Below are 16,429 nucleotides of genomic sequence, written 5' to 3' on the forward strand. Positions count from 1 at the left end.
GTAACACAGCAACTTTCACATGGGGAAGAGGGACTATATTTGATATAATTCTACAAGATTTACATGTAATCCCTAATGGATTATTGATGCCTAGTGTATGCTTCAGATTGAAAATTATTTCAAAATTATCAACACTATTCACTAAGCTGGTATAGAGTTGGGAACTGAAGCATTTAGGGCCAACCTTGCTTCCAGACTCTGTGGTGAGGTTTGCAACCCAACAGTTGACTTTGAGTGATGTCTCGTTATGGACTGTCAAGCACATCCATAAATTGCCTTTTATTATTATTATTATTATTATTATTATTATTATTATTATTATTATTATTATTATTATTATTTCTCAAATAAATGATAACCCTTAATCCTCTTAACCTCAGTATTACCACATCTCCTTTCTCCAATAGCTCCTTACTCATTATTTCTCTCTAGCTGTCTCATGAGAAATACTGAAGCTGCCGAAACTACCCACCGGCATTGGTGCATGACGTAATCAGAATTTTGGACATAAACCCCTTTTCAAAAGCCAATGTGTCTAAAATGTGCATAATAACAAGAATATATTTATTCTCAGATCCCAAACACTCTAGCAGTACTCAAGAATAGGCCACACGTGTCCTATATATGGACTACCATACATCTGAAACACACTTTCCTAAAATTCTCCCTATAAAGTGAAGTTGACCCTTTTCCTTCCATATCACAATCCTCATATGCTCATTCCATTTAATATTGCTTTGCAATATTAAGCCCAGATGTAAAGAGTTGACTGTGTTAAGCAGGACACTATTAATACTGTATCCAAACATGGCAGGTTTTTTCTTCCTATCCATCCACATTAACCCCCCTGTGGGCCCAGGGGCTACAATAGATCCAAGGTATTCCAGCCTGTCATAAGAGGGGACTAAAAGGATACTCACACCTTTTGGTATTTATATGATGGTCCCCTGCAGGGTTTGACCTCCATTTTCCAAACTTTCCCAAAGAGCGAGCCAATTTGGGAAGAGCACCTTACATGGTGCATCATGTCCATCGTGCATTGAGATCTTAAGCCCATTTTCTTGTCGTGGCATTACAGTCCCGCTCATCCCCCATCTTTTACGTGAGGACACCTTCCTGGGTGTGCTTTCCTTCACCACTATGCAGTGTCACTTTCTGCACCGACGATGACCACAGAATTCTTTGCACCTCATGTCCAGCGTGATAGCCAGTCCATTGTGGTGGGGCCACCATGTAGCCTGTTGGTTGTAGCCCCCTGACTACACATGGATCATTGTGCTATTAACTCCCCACGTATGCCAAGGAGTAGATGCCAGTCACCCTGGGGCATCGGGACTCCTGGCAATGGCCATCCTGCCAGGTGGCCTTTGCTGCAGTTGGGTGGCGCCCGTGGGGAGGGCCTCTGGTCGGAGTAGGTGGCATCAGGGCGGATGATGCACGATGAAGTGTACCACTTCATCACTTGCTGGTGATCAACCACCAGCAGTCTCTAAACATTCCAAGTCAAAGTACAATGCAAGGAAGTATGATCCTAAATTGTTCCCCTCCCTGGTCACACCATGGGAGGAACGCTAGGCCATGGATGGCTGTGAACCTTATTCGCAGTGAACCTTATTCGCCCTAGTACCTCGTATGTACAAGGGCTGATGGGGACTCGTTTGTCTCGATGAAGCCTCAGTTTTTTTGTTGTAGAGCATTTAGAGGACAAGTTGGAGGAGGTGGAGAGGTTGTCCAAATTGCAGTTAGGGTCATTCTTGATTAAAAACAGCATCCTGTGCCCAGTCATGGGCACTGCTTGCCTGTGACAAGCTGGGGGATGTTTCCGTTACCATCATGCCTCGTAACAGCTTAAATATGGTGCAGGGTATTATATTCTGCAGGGACCTTCTTTTGCAGTCTGACGATGAGCTGCATTCCAACTTAGAGCAATGAGGAGTTCATTTTGTCTAGTATGTCTGTCGGGGTCTGAGGGATAATCAGGATGCCACCTGTGCCTTCATTTTGGCCTTTGAGGGTGACACATTACCAGAGAAGGTCAAGGTGGTGATCTATCACTGTGATGTCAAACCATATATCCCTCCCCCAATGTGGTGCATTAAGTGCAGATGTTCATCCATATGTCGCCAGACCCTCGGACACAATGGATATAGTCTGTTCAGAAAATAAGTTGATGGCAGCAGGTGACCCTGAGGCACAGACTGCCTCATTGAGTGTTTCATTCCTTCCCAGTCTCACAATCACGTCATCCTTCAGTGGAATTGCAGCAGTTTTTTCCACCACCTTGCTGATCTACAGCAATTGTTAAACTTTACACCTGCTTTCTGCATTGCCCTCCAGGAAACCTGGTTCCTGGCAGTACAGCTCCCTGCTCTTCACGGCTACAGGGGATATTACAAGAACCATAGCGAATATAATAGTGTCAGGTGGAGTTTGTGTTTATGTCCTGAACTCTGTATGTAGTGAACCTGTGCCCCTTCAAACTCCTCTTGAAGCTGTGCCTGTAAGGATACAGACAATGCAGGACGTAACTGTCTGCAACTTATATCTCCCTCCAGATGGTGTGGTACCCCTGAATGTACTGGCTGTGCTGATTGATCAACTCCCTAAACCTTTCCTACTTTTGGGATATTTTGATGCCCATAACCCTTACTGTCCCAGCTCGAACTCTGCCTTGTAAATACTGGGGCTGCCACACATTTCAGTGTCACTCATGGTAGTTACTCAGCCATTCATTTATCAATTTGCAGCCCAGATCTTCTCTCATCTACCCACTGGAGAGGACATAATGACCTGTATGGTAGTGACCACTTCCTCATCTTCCTGTCACTCCCTCGGTGCATGCCCACTGATGCCTACCCAGATGGGCTTTAAACAAGGCAGACTGTGTATCCTTCACCCCTGTTGTCACCATTGAATCTTCCCCACATGGTGCCATTCATGATGTGATTGAGCAGGTTACTACAACAATCTCCTCTGCAGCGGAGAGGTGATCCCTCATTCTCTAGGGTGCAACCAGTGAAAGACAGTCCCTTGGTGGTTGCTGGAAGTCACTGAGACAATTGAAGAGTGGCGGCGAGTTCTACAGCGACATAAGCAGCACCCTTCCTTAGAGCACCTAGAAGCCTTTAAGTGGCTCCGTGCCCGTGTTCGCCTGTTTATAAAATTAAGGAAACAGGAGTGTTGGGAGAGGTACGTGTTGACCATTGGGTGCCATACGTCACCTTCCCAAGTCTGGACTAAGATCAGATGTCTTTTTGGGTACCAAACCACAACAGGTGTCCATGGCATTAACATCAATGGCATGCTCTCTACTGACGCAGTCGCGATTGCCAAGCACTTTGCTGAGCACTATGCTCAAGCCTCTGCATCAGAGAACTACCCCCCCAGCCTTTCGTATCCTCAAATGGCGGATGGAAAGGAAAGTCCTCTCATTCACTGCACACCACAGTGAACCCTATAATGGCCCCCTTTACAGAGTGCAAGCTCCTCAGCACCCGTGCACATTGCCCTGATGCAGCTCTTGGGCCGGATCGGATCCACAGTCAGATGATTAAACATTTCTCATCTGACTACAAGCGATATCTCATCACCTTCAACCGGATCTGGTGTGATGGCGTCTTTCCATCGCAATGGTGGGAGAGCACCATCATTGTGGTGCTAAAACCCCGGTAAAAATCCACTTGATGTGGATAGCTATCAGCCCATCAGCCTCACCAATGTTCTCTGTAAGCTGCTGTAACATATGGTATGTTGGCGGTTGTGTTGGGTCCTGGAGTCACTTGGCCTACTGGCTCCATGTTGAAATATTACTGTATCTCATTGCTACCTATCAGAACCCCTCAGAGAGCATTAAAGATAAACACCAGTCCTAATTGTCCAATTGTAAAGTGACCTGTTTCCAAATTACATACAAAAATAACCACTATTTCAGTATACTTAAAATTCGAAAATGCTGCTTTGCTGAAACCATATGTGTAAAAGCCACCGTGTGTATTTTGAATGAGCCAAAAGCATTTGTGAGAAAAACAATATAAATGTGAAATTAATACTGTAACTAATCGAAAGAAATAGAGCACATGGTCAGGATGTACCAGTAAACCTATCATTATAAAATTACTACAGCAAATTAAATAGAAAATAGAAATAAAGCATGTTAATTGAATCTCCGATATATGTTAGCACTAAAATTCAGGCACTAGTTGATTTGTTATAAACAAATTTAGAAATGTATTTGTTACCTGTAACATAATTAGTCAGAAAATGTTATATTAACTTGTAACTAAGTTGAAAATAGGTTCACCTTCTTCAGCACTGAGACTGTAAATTTTTAGCAATGTGCAGCACATTTTTGGTGTAACTTTTAATTGTGATTTTACATAAAATTGTAATTTTCATTGTAGGTAATTGTTAACAAAAGTATAAATAGAGGTCATGCAGGCGCCTTGGGGCACTTGTTTTTTGGCTAGGGTTGCAAGCAAATGTATTGTAGGCTCACTCGTGTGTTGATTGTTGTGAACTCTGTGTCATTTGATGTCAACTTTGGGTACATGTGATGTAACCGGTACAGTTCACCGGGCTCGGACACCAGAGTCCTGGAAATATATTGGTATTAAAACTCCACTGTACTTTGGAATTTGTTTGGGAGTCTTCTGCTATCCTTTTCATAGGCTGCACAGCGACGAGACATGAATCCAGAATTTTACAAAACCCCGAGAACTAAACAACTCTCAGTGTTGGTAGAATTGACGTGAAAACAACAGCGCATTGACTGGGCATTTCACTCAAAACATTTGCAACGCGGAGGTGTGAAAATATAAACATCTCAATGTCAGGGCAGCTTCAGCTAGGATCGCTCTACCACTGATAATCTTGTGTCCCTTGAGTCTGCCATCCAAACAGCCTTTTCCAGACGCCAACACCTGGTTGCCGTCTTTTTTGACTTACATAAAGCATACGACACAACCTGGCATCATCGTATCCTTGCCACATTGTATGAATGGGGTCTCTGGAGCCAGCTCCCGAGTTTTATCCAAAACTTCCTGTCACTCCGTACTTTCCGTGTCCAAGTTGGTGCCTGCCATAGTTCTCCCCCCCCCCCCCCCCCCCCCCCCCCCCCGTATTCAGGACAATGGCATTCCGTGGGACTCTGTAATATATCTCTGTTTTTAGTGGCCATTAACGGCCTAGCAGCAGCTGTAGGGCCATAGGTCTCCCCTTCTCTGTATGTGGATGACTTCTGCATTTTGTATTGCTCCTCCAGTACTGGTGTTGCTGAACAGCACCTGTAGCGAGCCATTCACAAGCTGCAGTCATAGGCTCTAGCCCATGACTTCCAGTTTTCAGCTGCGAAGCCATGTGCCATGCACGTACTGTTCATCCATAACCTGAACTTTATCTTAATGGTGATCCAGTCACTTTAGTGGATACATATTGATTCTTAAGACTGGTTTTCGACACCTGATTGACTTGGCTACCTCACCTTCGTCAGCTTAGCAGGAGTGCTGGCAGCATCTCAATGTTCTCCACTGCCTGAGCAACACCAACTGGGGTGCAGATTGCTCCATGCTGCTGCAGCTGTACAGAGGCCTTGTTCAATCCCGCCTTGGCTATGGGAGCCTGGTTTACTATTCGGCAGCACCCTCAGTGTTGCGTTTCCTCAACCTAGTGCACCACTGTGGTGTTCACCTTGCGATGGGAGCTTTAAGAATGAGTCTGGTGACCAATGCTCTGGTAGAGGCTGGGGTCCCTCCACTGCAGATCCTACGTGCTTAACTACTCACCAGTTATGTTGCACACATTTGTAGTTCTCCTGCGCATCCGAATGACTGGCTCCTTTTCCCACCTACGGTAGTTCATCTCCTGCATCGGCGGCCCAGGTCAGGGCTCACGATTGCATTTCGTGTGCGATCCCTTCTCTCCGAACTGGAGTCCTTCCCTTTATCACCTCTACTTGAGGTCCATTCACATACACCTACATGGTGTACCCCTTGGCCAAAACTTCATCTAGACCTTTTGCATGGCTCTAAGGACTCCATTAACTCCGCCACTCTCCGTTGCCACTTCCTCTCAATTCTTGACATGTTCTGGGGCTCTGAAATTGTTTACACCAATGGCTCGATGGCTGATGGTAATGTACTGAACAGCATTTCTTGTCTGCTGGCTGCAGTGTATTCACTGCAGAGCTTGTGGCCATATCTTGTGCACTTCAGTACATCCGTTCCTGTTTTGGTGAGTTCTTTCTTACCTGTTCTGACTCCCTGAGCAGCTTACAAGCTATCAACCAGTGCTACCCTCGCCATCCTTTGGTAGCGAACATCCAGGAGCCCATCTCTGCCCTGGAATGGTCCAGTCATTCAATGGTGTTTGTGTGGACCCCGGAATCCCAGGCAATGAACTTGCCAACAGGCTGGCCAAACAAGCTATGCGGAAACCGCTCCTGGAGATAGCCATCTCTGTCTTACACCACAAGGTTTTTTAGCTTCGGGAGACGGAGTGGCATAACAGTATGCACAACAAACTTCGTGTCATTAAGGAGACTGCGAATGCGTGAAAGTCTTCCCTGTAGGCTCCTCACAGGGAATCAACTGTACTTTGTCGCCTGCGCATTGGCCATACGTGGCTCACACATGTTTACCTCCTCTGTCATGAGGACCCACCTCAGTGTTGCTGTGGCTCCGAAATGCCAGTCGTCCACCTTTTGCTGGACTGCCCAGTTTTAGCCACTCTGCTGCAGACTTTTAACTTTCCCAGCACCCTACCTTCAGTGTTGGGTGACAATTCCTCAACATCAGCTTTAGTTTTATGTTTTATTGATGAGGGTGAATTTTATCATTTGATCTGAGCTTTAGCATGTGTCTTTTGTCTTTCTGTGTCCTTCATCCTAGAACTTTTAGGGTGGAGATTTTAATGTGTTGTAGAGTTGCTGGCTTCTCATTTTTTATTCTCATGGTCAGCCAGCCATGGTAATCTGCTTCCTTGTTTTTAGTTTCTTCTCCCAGTTTGTTGTGTCACTCTGTGGTTTTCTTGTACTGTTTTGTCCATTGTAGTGTTAGTTGTACTTCTGTCATTCTTCCGGTTCTCCCTTACTCCTGTTATTGTGCCATACATTGTCTTTGTTTTCTTCTTTCCCTTGGGTAATTGTTCTACTGGGAACAAGCGACCGATGACCTCGCAGTTTGGTCCCTCCCCCCCCCCTCCCCCCTTTTAAACCTACCTACCTACCTACCTAGACTATGATTCCTTATTTGTATCTGCTTTATTTATATACTTTCCTTACCACATCATGTGCCGGCAACCCCATCATGTGCCGGCAACCCCAACAAGCAACATTCAGTTTCAGCAGGCAGTAATTGTGGTTTCTGGCTCATCACTGTGTGTACATTATATTAAGTAATTCCTGTTTGCATTTTCTGATAACTTGCAGTATATTTACTTACTGAGACAGTTGATATTGTGTGACTACTAAAATGTTTGAGTAAAAATGTAATAAAAGCTGATCAACCATGGATTGTTGTGCTTACACACTAACCTCTCTTTCTATCAGTCTAACTTCTTAAAGAATGTACCACAAATGATTAAAAATTCTGTTACAAGCAACGAAAGAACAAAGTATGTGTATTTAATGTGGTTTCTGTTAGGATGTCTTGCAGCTTTTGAAAAAGGTAAATGTCATTCTTATCTAATATTTGCATTGTTTAAAGAGTAAAGATAGAATAAAAATGCTTCCCTCAGCATATGATGTGTTTGTTTTATGAATTGTAGTTTTAAAAAATCAAAATATATAATTTAAAGTTACTTTTTAATAAGAAATTTAAACTAGATAAAGAAACACCACCACTTAAATCACAGCATAATATGAGGTTTGAACCACTGAGCATTCAGCAAGAATTCCTGAATGTATGGTGATTACATTTTATATTTAAATGCTCAATAATTGCCTTAATGCTTTTAATACATATTTTTCCTTCAAGCCGCACGCCACATGAAAGATTACTGGTGGTAAAAACCTGGGTGTTGTCTGCTGAAACAAATACAGCTATATCATAATCATTTTCATAATTGTCATCATCATCATCATCATCATCATCTTATCATTTAGACATGCGTCTGTGCTCTGGTGTTGTATGACGCTTCTTTACTCCTCTTCTTGACACCATATAAACTCTATAGTTTTATCAAACTATAACCAAAAGAGTGTTTGGGTGTGGTTGATTAACACTTTCCATATATTGTGTTACATTCTATTTTCCCAGATCCTGATACCCTTCTTTCTAACTTTTGCAGTAGGTAAGCTGTTGCTGCCATTCCTTATCCTTACATGCAGTGTTTACCAACTTCATCCCTCATTGTTTTTACGTACCTGCATACTTTGATGTTGTTATGAAGCACTGAAGTTCTATTGTTTAATGCATTGCACTGTTAAGTTTTTCCATATGGTCAGGTTCACCTTAGTTCTATTCATGTTGCTCAAATTGCTTTTTGTTTAATATGGTTGACAAGAGGGGGTAGACAGTTTATTCAGTAGATGGCACTTTACTGTCTGGCTGCAACACATATAAATTTAAATTCATGCTCTTTTTCTTCTGCATGTATGTAATAATAATGCCTATACATTCGTGTGTGTGGTGAATCACATCTGCATTAAAAAATTTGTTTTAGCACAAAACACACTACCGATGCTATAACTGGCCTTGTTAGATGGGATGTCCTCCTGACCAGTGCCACAATTCAATGTACTCTAGAAATTAATGTGCAATATTCTTACAGAATAAAGTACTCTGAGCTATATGTAAGGAATTGCGTTTGTTTATAAAGCAGCTACTCTGTTCCCAGAAGGAAATTTTCACTCTGCAGCAGAATGCGCACTGATATGACACTTCCTGGCAGATTAAAACCGTGTGCCAGACCGGGAGTTGAACTCGGGAGCTTTACTTTTTATGGGTGAGTGCTCTACTGACTGAGCTATCCAAGCACGACCCATCCTCACAGCTTTACTTCCACCAGTACCTCATCTCCTATGTTCCAAACTTCACAGATGTTCTCCTGTGAAACTTGCAAACTCGCACTCCTGGAAGGAAGGGTAGCTCGGTCAGTAGAGTACTTGACCACAAAATGCAAAAATCCTGAGTGTTTGTCTTGGTCAGGCACACAGTTATAATCTGCCAGGAAGTTTTATATCAATACACACTATACTGCACAGTGAAAATTTCATTCTGGAAACATCCCTCAGGCTGTGGCTAAGCCATGTATCCACAATATCCTTTCTTCTTGGAGTGGTAGTTTTGCAAATTTCACGAGAGAGCTTCTGTGTAGTTTTGAAGGTAGATGAGTAAAACTGTGAGGACATGTTGAGAGCCGTGCTTGGGCAGCTTAGCCAGTAGAGCATGTTCCCATGAAAAGGAAATGTCCCAAGTTTGAGTTTGTCTGATACACTATTTTAATCTGCCAGGAAAGTTCAATTACTCTGCTGTTAAATTTGTGCCTATGATGTGCACCAGTTAATTCTGTAATTTATTACCAATAAAACTAATAATCATCTCTAGAAAAAATAGGTTTTCAGAATATTTTTTTATGCTTAGGATTTCATTGAATACAATGACACTTCAAGTTGAAAGCCCCACTGTCTACACCAGCCAGGGCGTGCCCATTTCTGTTACCGGTATAGCACAGGTGAGAACATGTTATATATTTCTATAATATGTTAAAAGTTAGAGACTCGCTTCTCAGTGTGTTGGATTGAAGTAAAGGCCATACAATTACTGTTTGTGCAGCTTTGCTTGCTTGCATTTGAAAGCACTTTCATTGGTCTGTTGTGGAAGTGCATAGTTATTTGATTGTACTTAAGTTATATAGAATGTAATGTTGCCTTGGATTTTATTTGGTGGAGCTTGAATTTGTGATCATCTTTATTTCAGTGTTGTATGAAAAGAGCTGTGAGTTTGCATATGCTTAAAGAGAAGACAAACAAGTACAGCAATGTAGTTATAGTGTAGTCTGTTAATATGGTCATTACTTCATAAATTTTTGAATGTGTCTCATTTGTCTTGTGAATTAGTTAGCAATAAAGCTGTGAATAGAGAATTCCAAAACAAAACTTTTAAACTGCAATTTCATTTTGTAAGATGTGCATTTTTTTGTACCATTGCATAATTAGACCAGTAGGAAGCACTATTTTGGATAATCATATGTAGGAAATGATTACCTTATAGCAGCACTGATTTTTTCCCTTTTAGCAATCTTATTCTTCATTTTTCATTTAATGTGGTATATTTCAACCCCAGCAGTCCATTACTGAAGACCTTCTTTATAACTCAGATTTCATTTCAAAACTTCCATTTCTTGTATATTTGTAAATTTTGTACTTTTTCCCAAGGAGTTAGAGAATACTGACTTTTTTGAAAAGTAAAACAGTACATTATGTAACAATATTATGAAATGGATAGATTGTTACTCACCATAGAGAAGAGACATTGAGTGGCAGACAGCCACAATGAAAAAACTGCCATATTTAAGCTGTCAGGCAAAAGGCCTTCTTCCAAAGTAGAAAACACACACACACACACACACACACACACACACACACACACATTCACACAAGTGCAACTCACAAACACATGATCAAGAGTAGTAATTGTGTGTGAGTGTGAGTGTGAGTGTGTGGTGAGTGAGTGAGAGAGAGAGAGAGAGAGAGAGATTATGTGAGTTATTTAGTTGCATGTTTTCTACTTCAGAATAAGTCCTACAATCTATTGTTTTCATAATATTGTTGTTATTTCTTCTGTTCTGGACGTTCCACCGTTTGATTTCTCATTAAATCTGTTAAGTATAGTTAAACATTAAAATAATAAAGTATGTTGTAAAACCCAAATTTTAATATGCTCAAAGATTTGAAGCAAAAGAGAGCATTTACTTTGCCAGCTACCAAAATGAGAACAAGCAGGAGCAAGGACAAGCCTTTAAATTAAAATGTGTCTGAATGTGTAGCTTTTCTCTGCCAGGAAAGTAAATATATAAAATAGGAAAAGACAGTGTGTGATATAGAAGTGCTAGAGGGAAGGAAAAAAGTTGCTCCAAAATACTGCAGTGAACAATTCTTAATTTTTTATTTGTTTTTAATCTCTCTCCATATACTAAGCCTAGAAAGGTTATTCTCATCCATATATCTCTCTATTCTTTGTATTTCCTATTACTCTCTTTAGTAAAAGACATTCAACTATAGTTTTTAATGTATGGGTCTAACTTTGCTTCATTTATAATGTTTCAACAGTTGTTAAATAATTGCTCTTTATCACTATGTAATATTGTTAAAGTTAATTTTCAACTTTCATTTTTGATTGACCTGTATTTTGATTATATTGATATTATTTTTCCATTCTATGAAAAGATGAGACTAAATTTGGAATACATTCATTTATAATAAAAGTAATCTTTTAATTAGTGAATATTAAACAAAATATTTGTGACTGTTTGCATATCCCCAGCTGACTGCTCATGTAAACTTAATTGCTTTTTTTTCTACTTGGTGTAACAAACAGAGATTTTAAAATTATTGTGTATGCTACTGCCAAACTGTTATAATTATTAATAATAATTGTGAATTAAGTACCAGTATCTGTGATGTGTGAAGCAAAATATAAAAAAGAGTGTAATAAGAGCATTAACTCTTAAGGTATAGATGAAAGTCCATGTACCACAATATGTGAAACTGTGATAAGGATGATATCTAAATGTGCAAGAAGCAACTCAAAAGATATGTGTCATTCTGTCTCCTTAGAAGGCAAATAAGGTAGAAATTGGATGGAAAGGGAGTGTCAGGTTTCTTTTTCTATCATTTCTGATCCTTCATTGTTGTCATAAGCAAAGCTCTATGAAAATACTTATCTGACACTGGCTTATGCAAATTGGACTTGCAAAGTTTGTTGATAAATGTGTGAAGAATCATTGCTATTGATCACATATTAATTGGCCTCCTAAGTGTTTTTTATATTCTTTATAGTGTTGACAGATAATGGTCAGTCTCTTCTATAAAAGTCTCAAACTCTATTTTGCTATTCTGCAACATTGTCTGATCATATTGAAATCAGCATGGCTTGGATTCATGTGTTGAAGAATCCAAGTTTCATCTCATAGCAGTTTTGTTCCTTGCTTTGAAGCAACAGTAGACACATTATGCAGATGACTTTTTCTGTTCTCTTGCTTTAAAAAGGTGATGGAAGGCACCTGAAGGAATAGAATAGAATCTTTATTGTCACATGACATGTTAACTACAATCATTTGGTTGAAACACTGGTGACTTGTCACTGAATAATTCTATGCCTACCTAAGTATACCTAAAACAAGATACATTAAAATAAAGCATATGAATGCTCCAATAAGCACATTACAACATAAAAAGGTAATTAAATGTTAGATTTCTTCCTTTTTCTTAAAATTTCCACAGTGGTTTGAAATCATTCTTGTAATTTTTTGTTTGTTTCTGTTGTTTATAAATATGGACATACTTCAAAGACCACAAACTTTCATAAAAGTAGTATATATGTTTACATCTAGATAGTTAGATACATAGTTCACACGATACATAGTTTATAAGTATGGACACATATAGAAAGAACATATAACTCCATTAAAAGGGAACATAAGCATACACATAGAACATAATGTAGAGAAAGCAGGAAAAGAAAACAAATGCAATATTTCCTACTTGTCTTCCTCATTTATGAAATTATCCACACTGTAGTAGTATTTGCTTTTTACATATTTTTCAGTGTTTGCACCAGTGGATTCTAGCTTGCAGTCTTTCAACTTTGAATGGATTTTATTGCTAAGATTCAAAGCCATGTAATGTGGAGTATTTTCAAATAATGTTAGCCCTTGGTAAGGTAAAATGTAATCTTGTTTGTGCCTTGTTTCATAAGCATGTGTAAATGAATTTCCCTCAAAAAGACATGGGTTTTTTAACTCAAAGAGAAGTGTTTCATATACAGGGTGTTATAAAAAGGTATGGCCAAACTTTCAGGAAACTTCCCTCAAACACAAAGAAAGAAAATATGTTATGTGGACATGTGTCCAGAAACGCTTACTTTCCATGTTAGAGCTCGTTTTAGTACTTCTCTTCAAATCACATTAATCATCGAATGGAAACACACAGCAACAGAACGTACCTGCGTGACTTCAAACACTTTGTTAGAGGAAATGTTCAAAATGTCCTCCGTTAGCTAGGATACATGCATCCACCCTCTGTCGCATGGAATCCCGGATGCGTTGTTGCATCCCTGGAGAATGGGGTATTGTATCACAGCCGTCCACAATAAGAGTACGAAGAGTCTCTACATTTGGTACCAGGGTTGTGTAGACAAGAGCTTTCAAATGCCCCCATAAATGAAAGTCAAGAGGGTTGAGGTCAGGAGAGCGTGGAGGCCGTGGAATTGGTCTGCCTCTACTGTCTGACTGCAAAACCACGTTCCTGTTAACACTAACCTGTTGATGCTACGTACTGATGTGCTTGATGCTAGTACTGTAGAGCAATGAGTCGAATGTCAACACAAGCACTGAAGTCAACATTACCTTCCTTCAATTGGGCCAACTGGCGGTGAATCAAGGAAGTACAGTACATACTGAAGAAACTAAAATGAGCTCTAACATGGAAATTAAGCGTTTCCAGACACATGTCCACATAACATCTTTTTTTTATTTGTGTGTGAGGAATGTTTCCTGAAAGTTTGGCCGTACCTTTTTGTAACACCCTGTATAAACATGGAAGGAATTGTCAGTAAGTCAAGCCTTGCAAATAAAGGCTCGCATGATTGTCTATTGTTTGGCCCATTCATAGGTCTGATAATTTTTTTCTTAGCTTGAACACTCTGAGGAGGCTTCCTTTTTCAACTACCTGAAAAATTATGCCATATCTTACAACTAATAGAAAATATGCTTGATACACAATTTTCCTAACAGCTAAGTCAGTTACTTTATTCAGAACCCTCATTGCGTAAACAAAACTATTTAACTGCTCCAGTAAGCAACCCACATGATTAGTCCATGACAAGTTTTTGTTTATGGTCACTTGCAGAAATTTGACAGATTCTGCAGTTATCAGTCCTCTGCCTTCATAACTTAACTGTGTTATGTACTCAACAGTTTGCTTGGTCCTGAAGTGTACAATTTGTCTTTTTGTTAAGTTTAGTTTCATAGCATTATTATTTATCCAGTTTTCTAGTTCTTGATGAGTATGTTTTGTTTTCTGTGCTAATTCTTCAGTGTTCTTTCAGCAGACTACTGCTGTTGAGTCATCTGCCTACAGAATAGTTTCTGAAGTTACCTTGTGTGGTAGGTCATTGATATAATATAGAAATAGTAGTGGGCCTAATATGGACGTCTGGGGTACAACTGCTTGTATTTCCTTTCAACTAGAGCAAGCTTTCTCGCCCTTGCGTTGTATTACTACCCTCTGTTTCCTATTTTTGAGATACGTCTTTGTTAGAATTTATGAAATACCTGTTGAATACTTCGCAATATTTACCCATCTGTTTCTAATTTATGGTTAAGACTTCTTCTTTCTTCTGCACCTTTTTCATTCCTGACAATTTCCCATAAAGCTTTTGATTTATTTGTGTCGTCATATTTACTGTTTGCCATTTGTTTTTCATGTTTAACTACTCTACCAAATTTTCTTCTGTATTTGTTTACGTAGCTGACAAACTCTGCATCATGATTGTTCTTTGCTTGCATGTGCAGTTTCCTCTTTCTAATACTAGAGATCCTGATGCCTTCAGTTATTCGTGAGTTCTTTTTACAGTTTTTGTCACATTCTGTTGTGAAGGGGAAGCATTCATTGAAAACACTCATGAATTCTAATACAAAAGCATTGTAGTTTGTGTTTACTGAGTACCAGTTGCTGAAAGACCAGGATGCTTCATTTAGTCTTGAGACAAATGTATTCACATTGTGTTGGTTGAAGTTGTTGACTCGTTTCACAGGAAGATCTTTCATTACTATTGCCATGTAAAATTTGTCATATTTTCTAGTTATAATTTTTCAGGCATTTCTTATTTGATGGATATATTTCTTTAATTATAACATTTGGGTGATGTTACATGTTAAACTCTGATATTCGTTGTGTTTCCCTAAAAGGTTAAAATACAAGGCCAGAATGAAGAAATGTTGCTTGCTGCCTGTGAACAATTTCTTGGTAAGCCAGAACATGAAATTCAGCACATTGCATTGGTCACACTGGAAGGGCACCAGAGAGCTATTATGGGAAGTATGACTGTTGAGGTAAGTAACAATTTCAAGGTTTTTTGATATATTTTTGTGTACTATTCAAGTTCAAGCATTGGACGGACAGAGCATCACAAATGGTGATTGCACAGTGGCACTGTCATTGTTGCTAAGATCGCACTTGGGCATTTTGTCAGATCATCTCTCTGAAACTCCAGTGCTCCTTGACAGAATATCTGCTCACTTTTGTCAAATAATAAATTTTACTTTTATAAGAAGGCCGAGCAATATGCAAATTGAATGTGCACATAACAAGCAATACTCTTGAAACTCAGTTGAAATATTGTGGAGTTTGAAAGAAAGAGTTTGAAAGCTATTGACAATAGCTGGTTAGAAATATCTTAAAACTACTTGTGTTTTAAATAATTTGTTGTGGCTTCAGCACTGAGAATAGTTCTTCATTTTAACTTTTATTAGATTTATTTCAGTTTTATTTTTGACTGCTAAATCAGTATTTTACTGTTATATATTGATTTTTACAACCAAATTTTCACACTGTAGCATGAACATGGCTTCTGGCCAATATGAAAGATATATACAGATTTGGTATGTAAATGCCACCTTTTTTCCTCAGGAAATATACAAAGATAGGAAGAAGTTTAGCAAACAAGTTTTTGAAGTTGCCTCATCAGATCTTGTGAACATGGGAATTACTGTTGTATCATATACTCTGAAAGACATAAGAGATGAAGAGGTGAGTGCTCTTAATTTATTCTCCATAACCTGTAAGTCTGTCTTGTTTAGTCATTCAATTAAGTTGTCCCCATAAATGGTCAATATACTAGATACATAGCCAAATTTTGTTACAGTGAACTTAATGCATGGTTTCTTGATAGCTGTAAGTGAATAGCATATGTGTTTGGAGAGCATTAAATACTGACCTGATACAATTCAATTTTAAGCACTATGAAGTAGTTTAGATACCTACCGTTTTGTTTTGATTATAATTTGTTGGCTTTGTCTTATGCTTCAAGGGGGCAAAGGTATGTTACATATCTCCTTGGTGAATTGTTCTCATAAATGGTGTACCATGGCATGAGTAGCAGCATTTACAAGGAGCTGATTAATGTCTCTATAAGCACATTTGTAGCGTTTGGGCAGTTTTTTTTAGATTATTTATTTCTTAAAATTCAGCATTTGTGAATAAGCATTGATG

At 39.4% G+C, this 16,429-nt stretch overlaps 1 protein-coding gene across 2 annotated transcripts in view; it reads left to right on the top strand.

Moving 5' to 3' along the window:
* Positions 1-16,429, top strand: part of LOC126275312 (flotillin-1) — a 151,607-nt gene that overhangs the window by 28,208 nt on the left and 106,970 nt on the right. For both annotated transcript variants that reach the window (XM_049977185.1, XM_049977187.1), the window contains exons 3-5: positions 9,579-9,669; positions 15,127-15,270; positions 15,848-15,967. In XM_049977185.1, the coding sequence (XP_049833142.1) occupies positions 9,579-9,669; positions 15,127-15,270; positions 15,848-15,967 (355 nt within the window). The remainder of the gene's footprint in view (positions 1-9,578; positions 9,670-15,126; positions 15,271-15,847; positions 15,968-16,429) is intronic.

This window comes from Schistocerca gregaria, chromosome 1 (genome assembly GCF_023897955.1).
Source record: "Schistocerca gregaria isolate iqSchGreg1 chromosome 1, iqSchGreg1.2, whole genome shotgun sequence".
Lineage (NCBI taxonomy): Eukaryota > Metazoa > Arthropoda > Insecta > Orthoptera > Acrididae > Schistocerca > Schistocerca gregaria.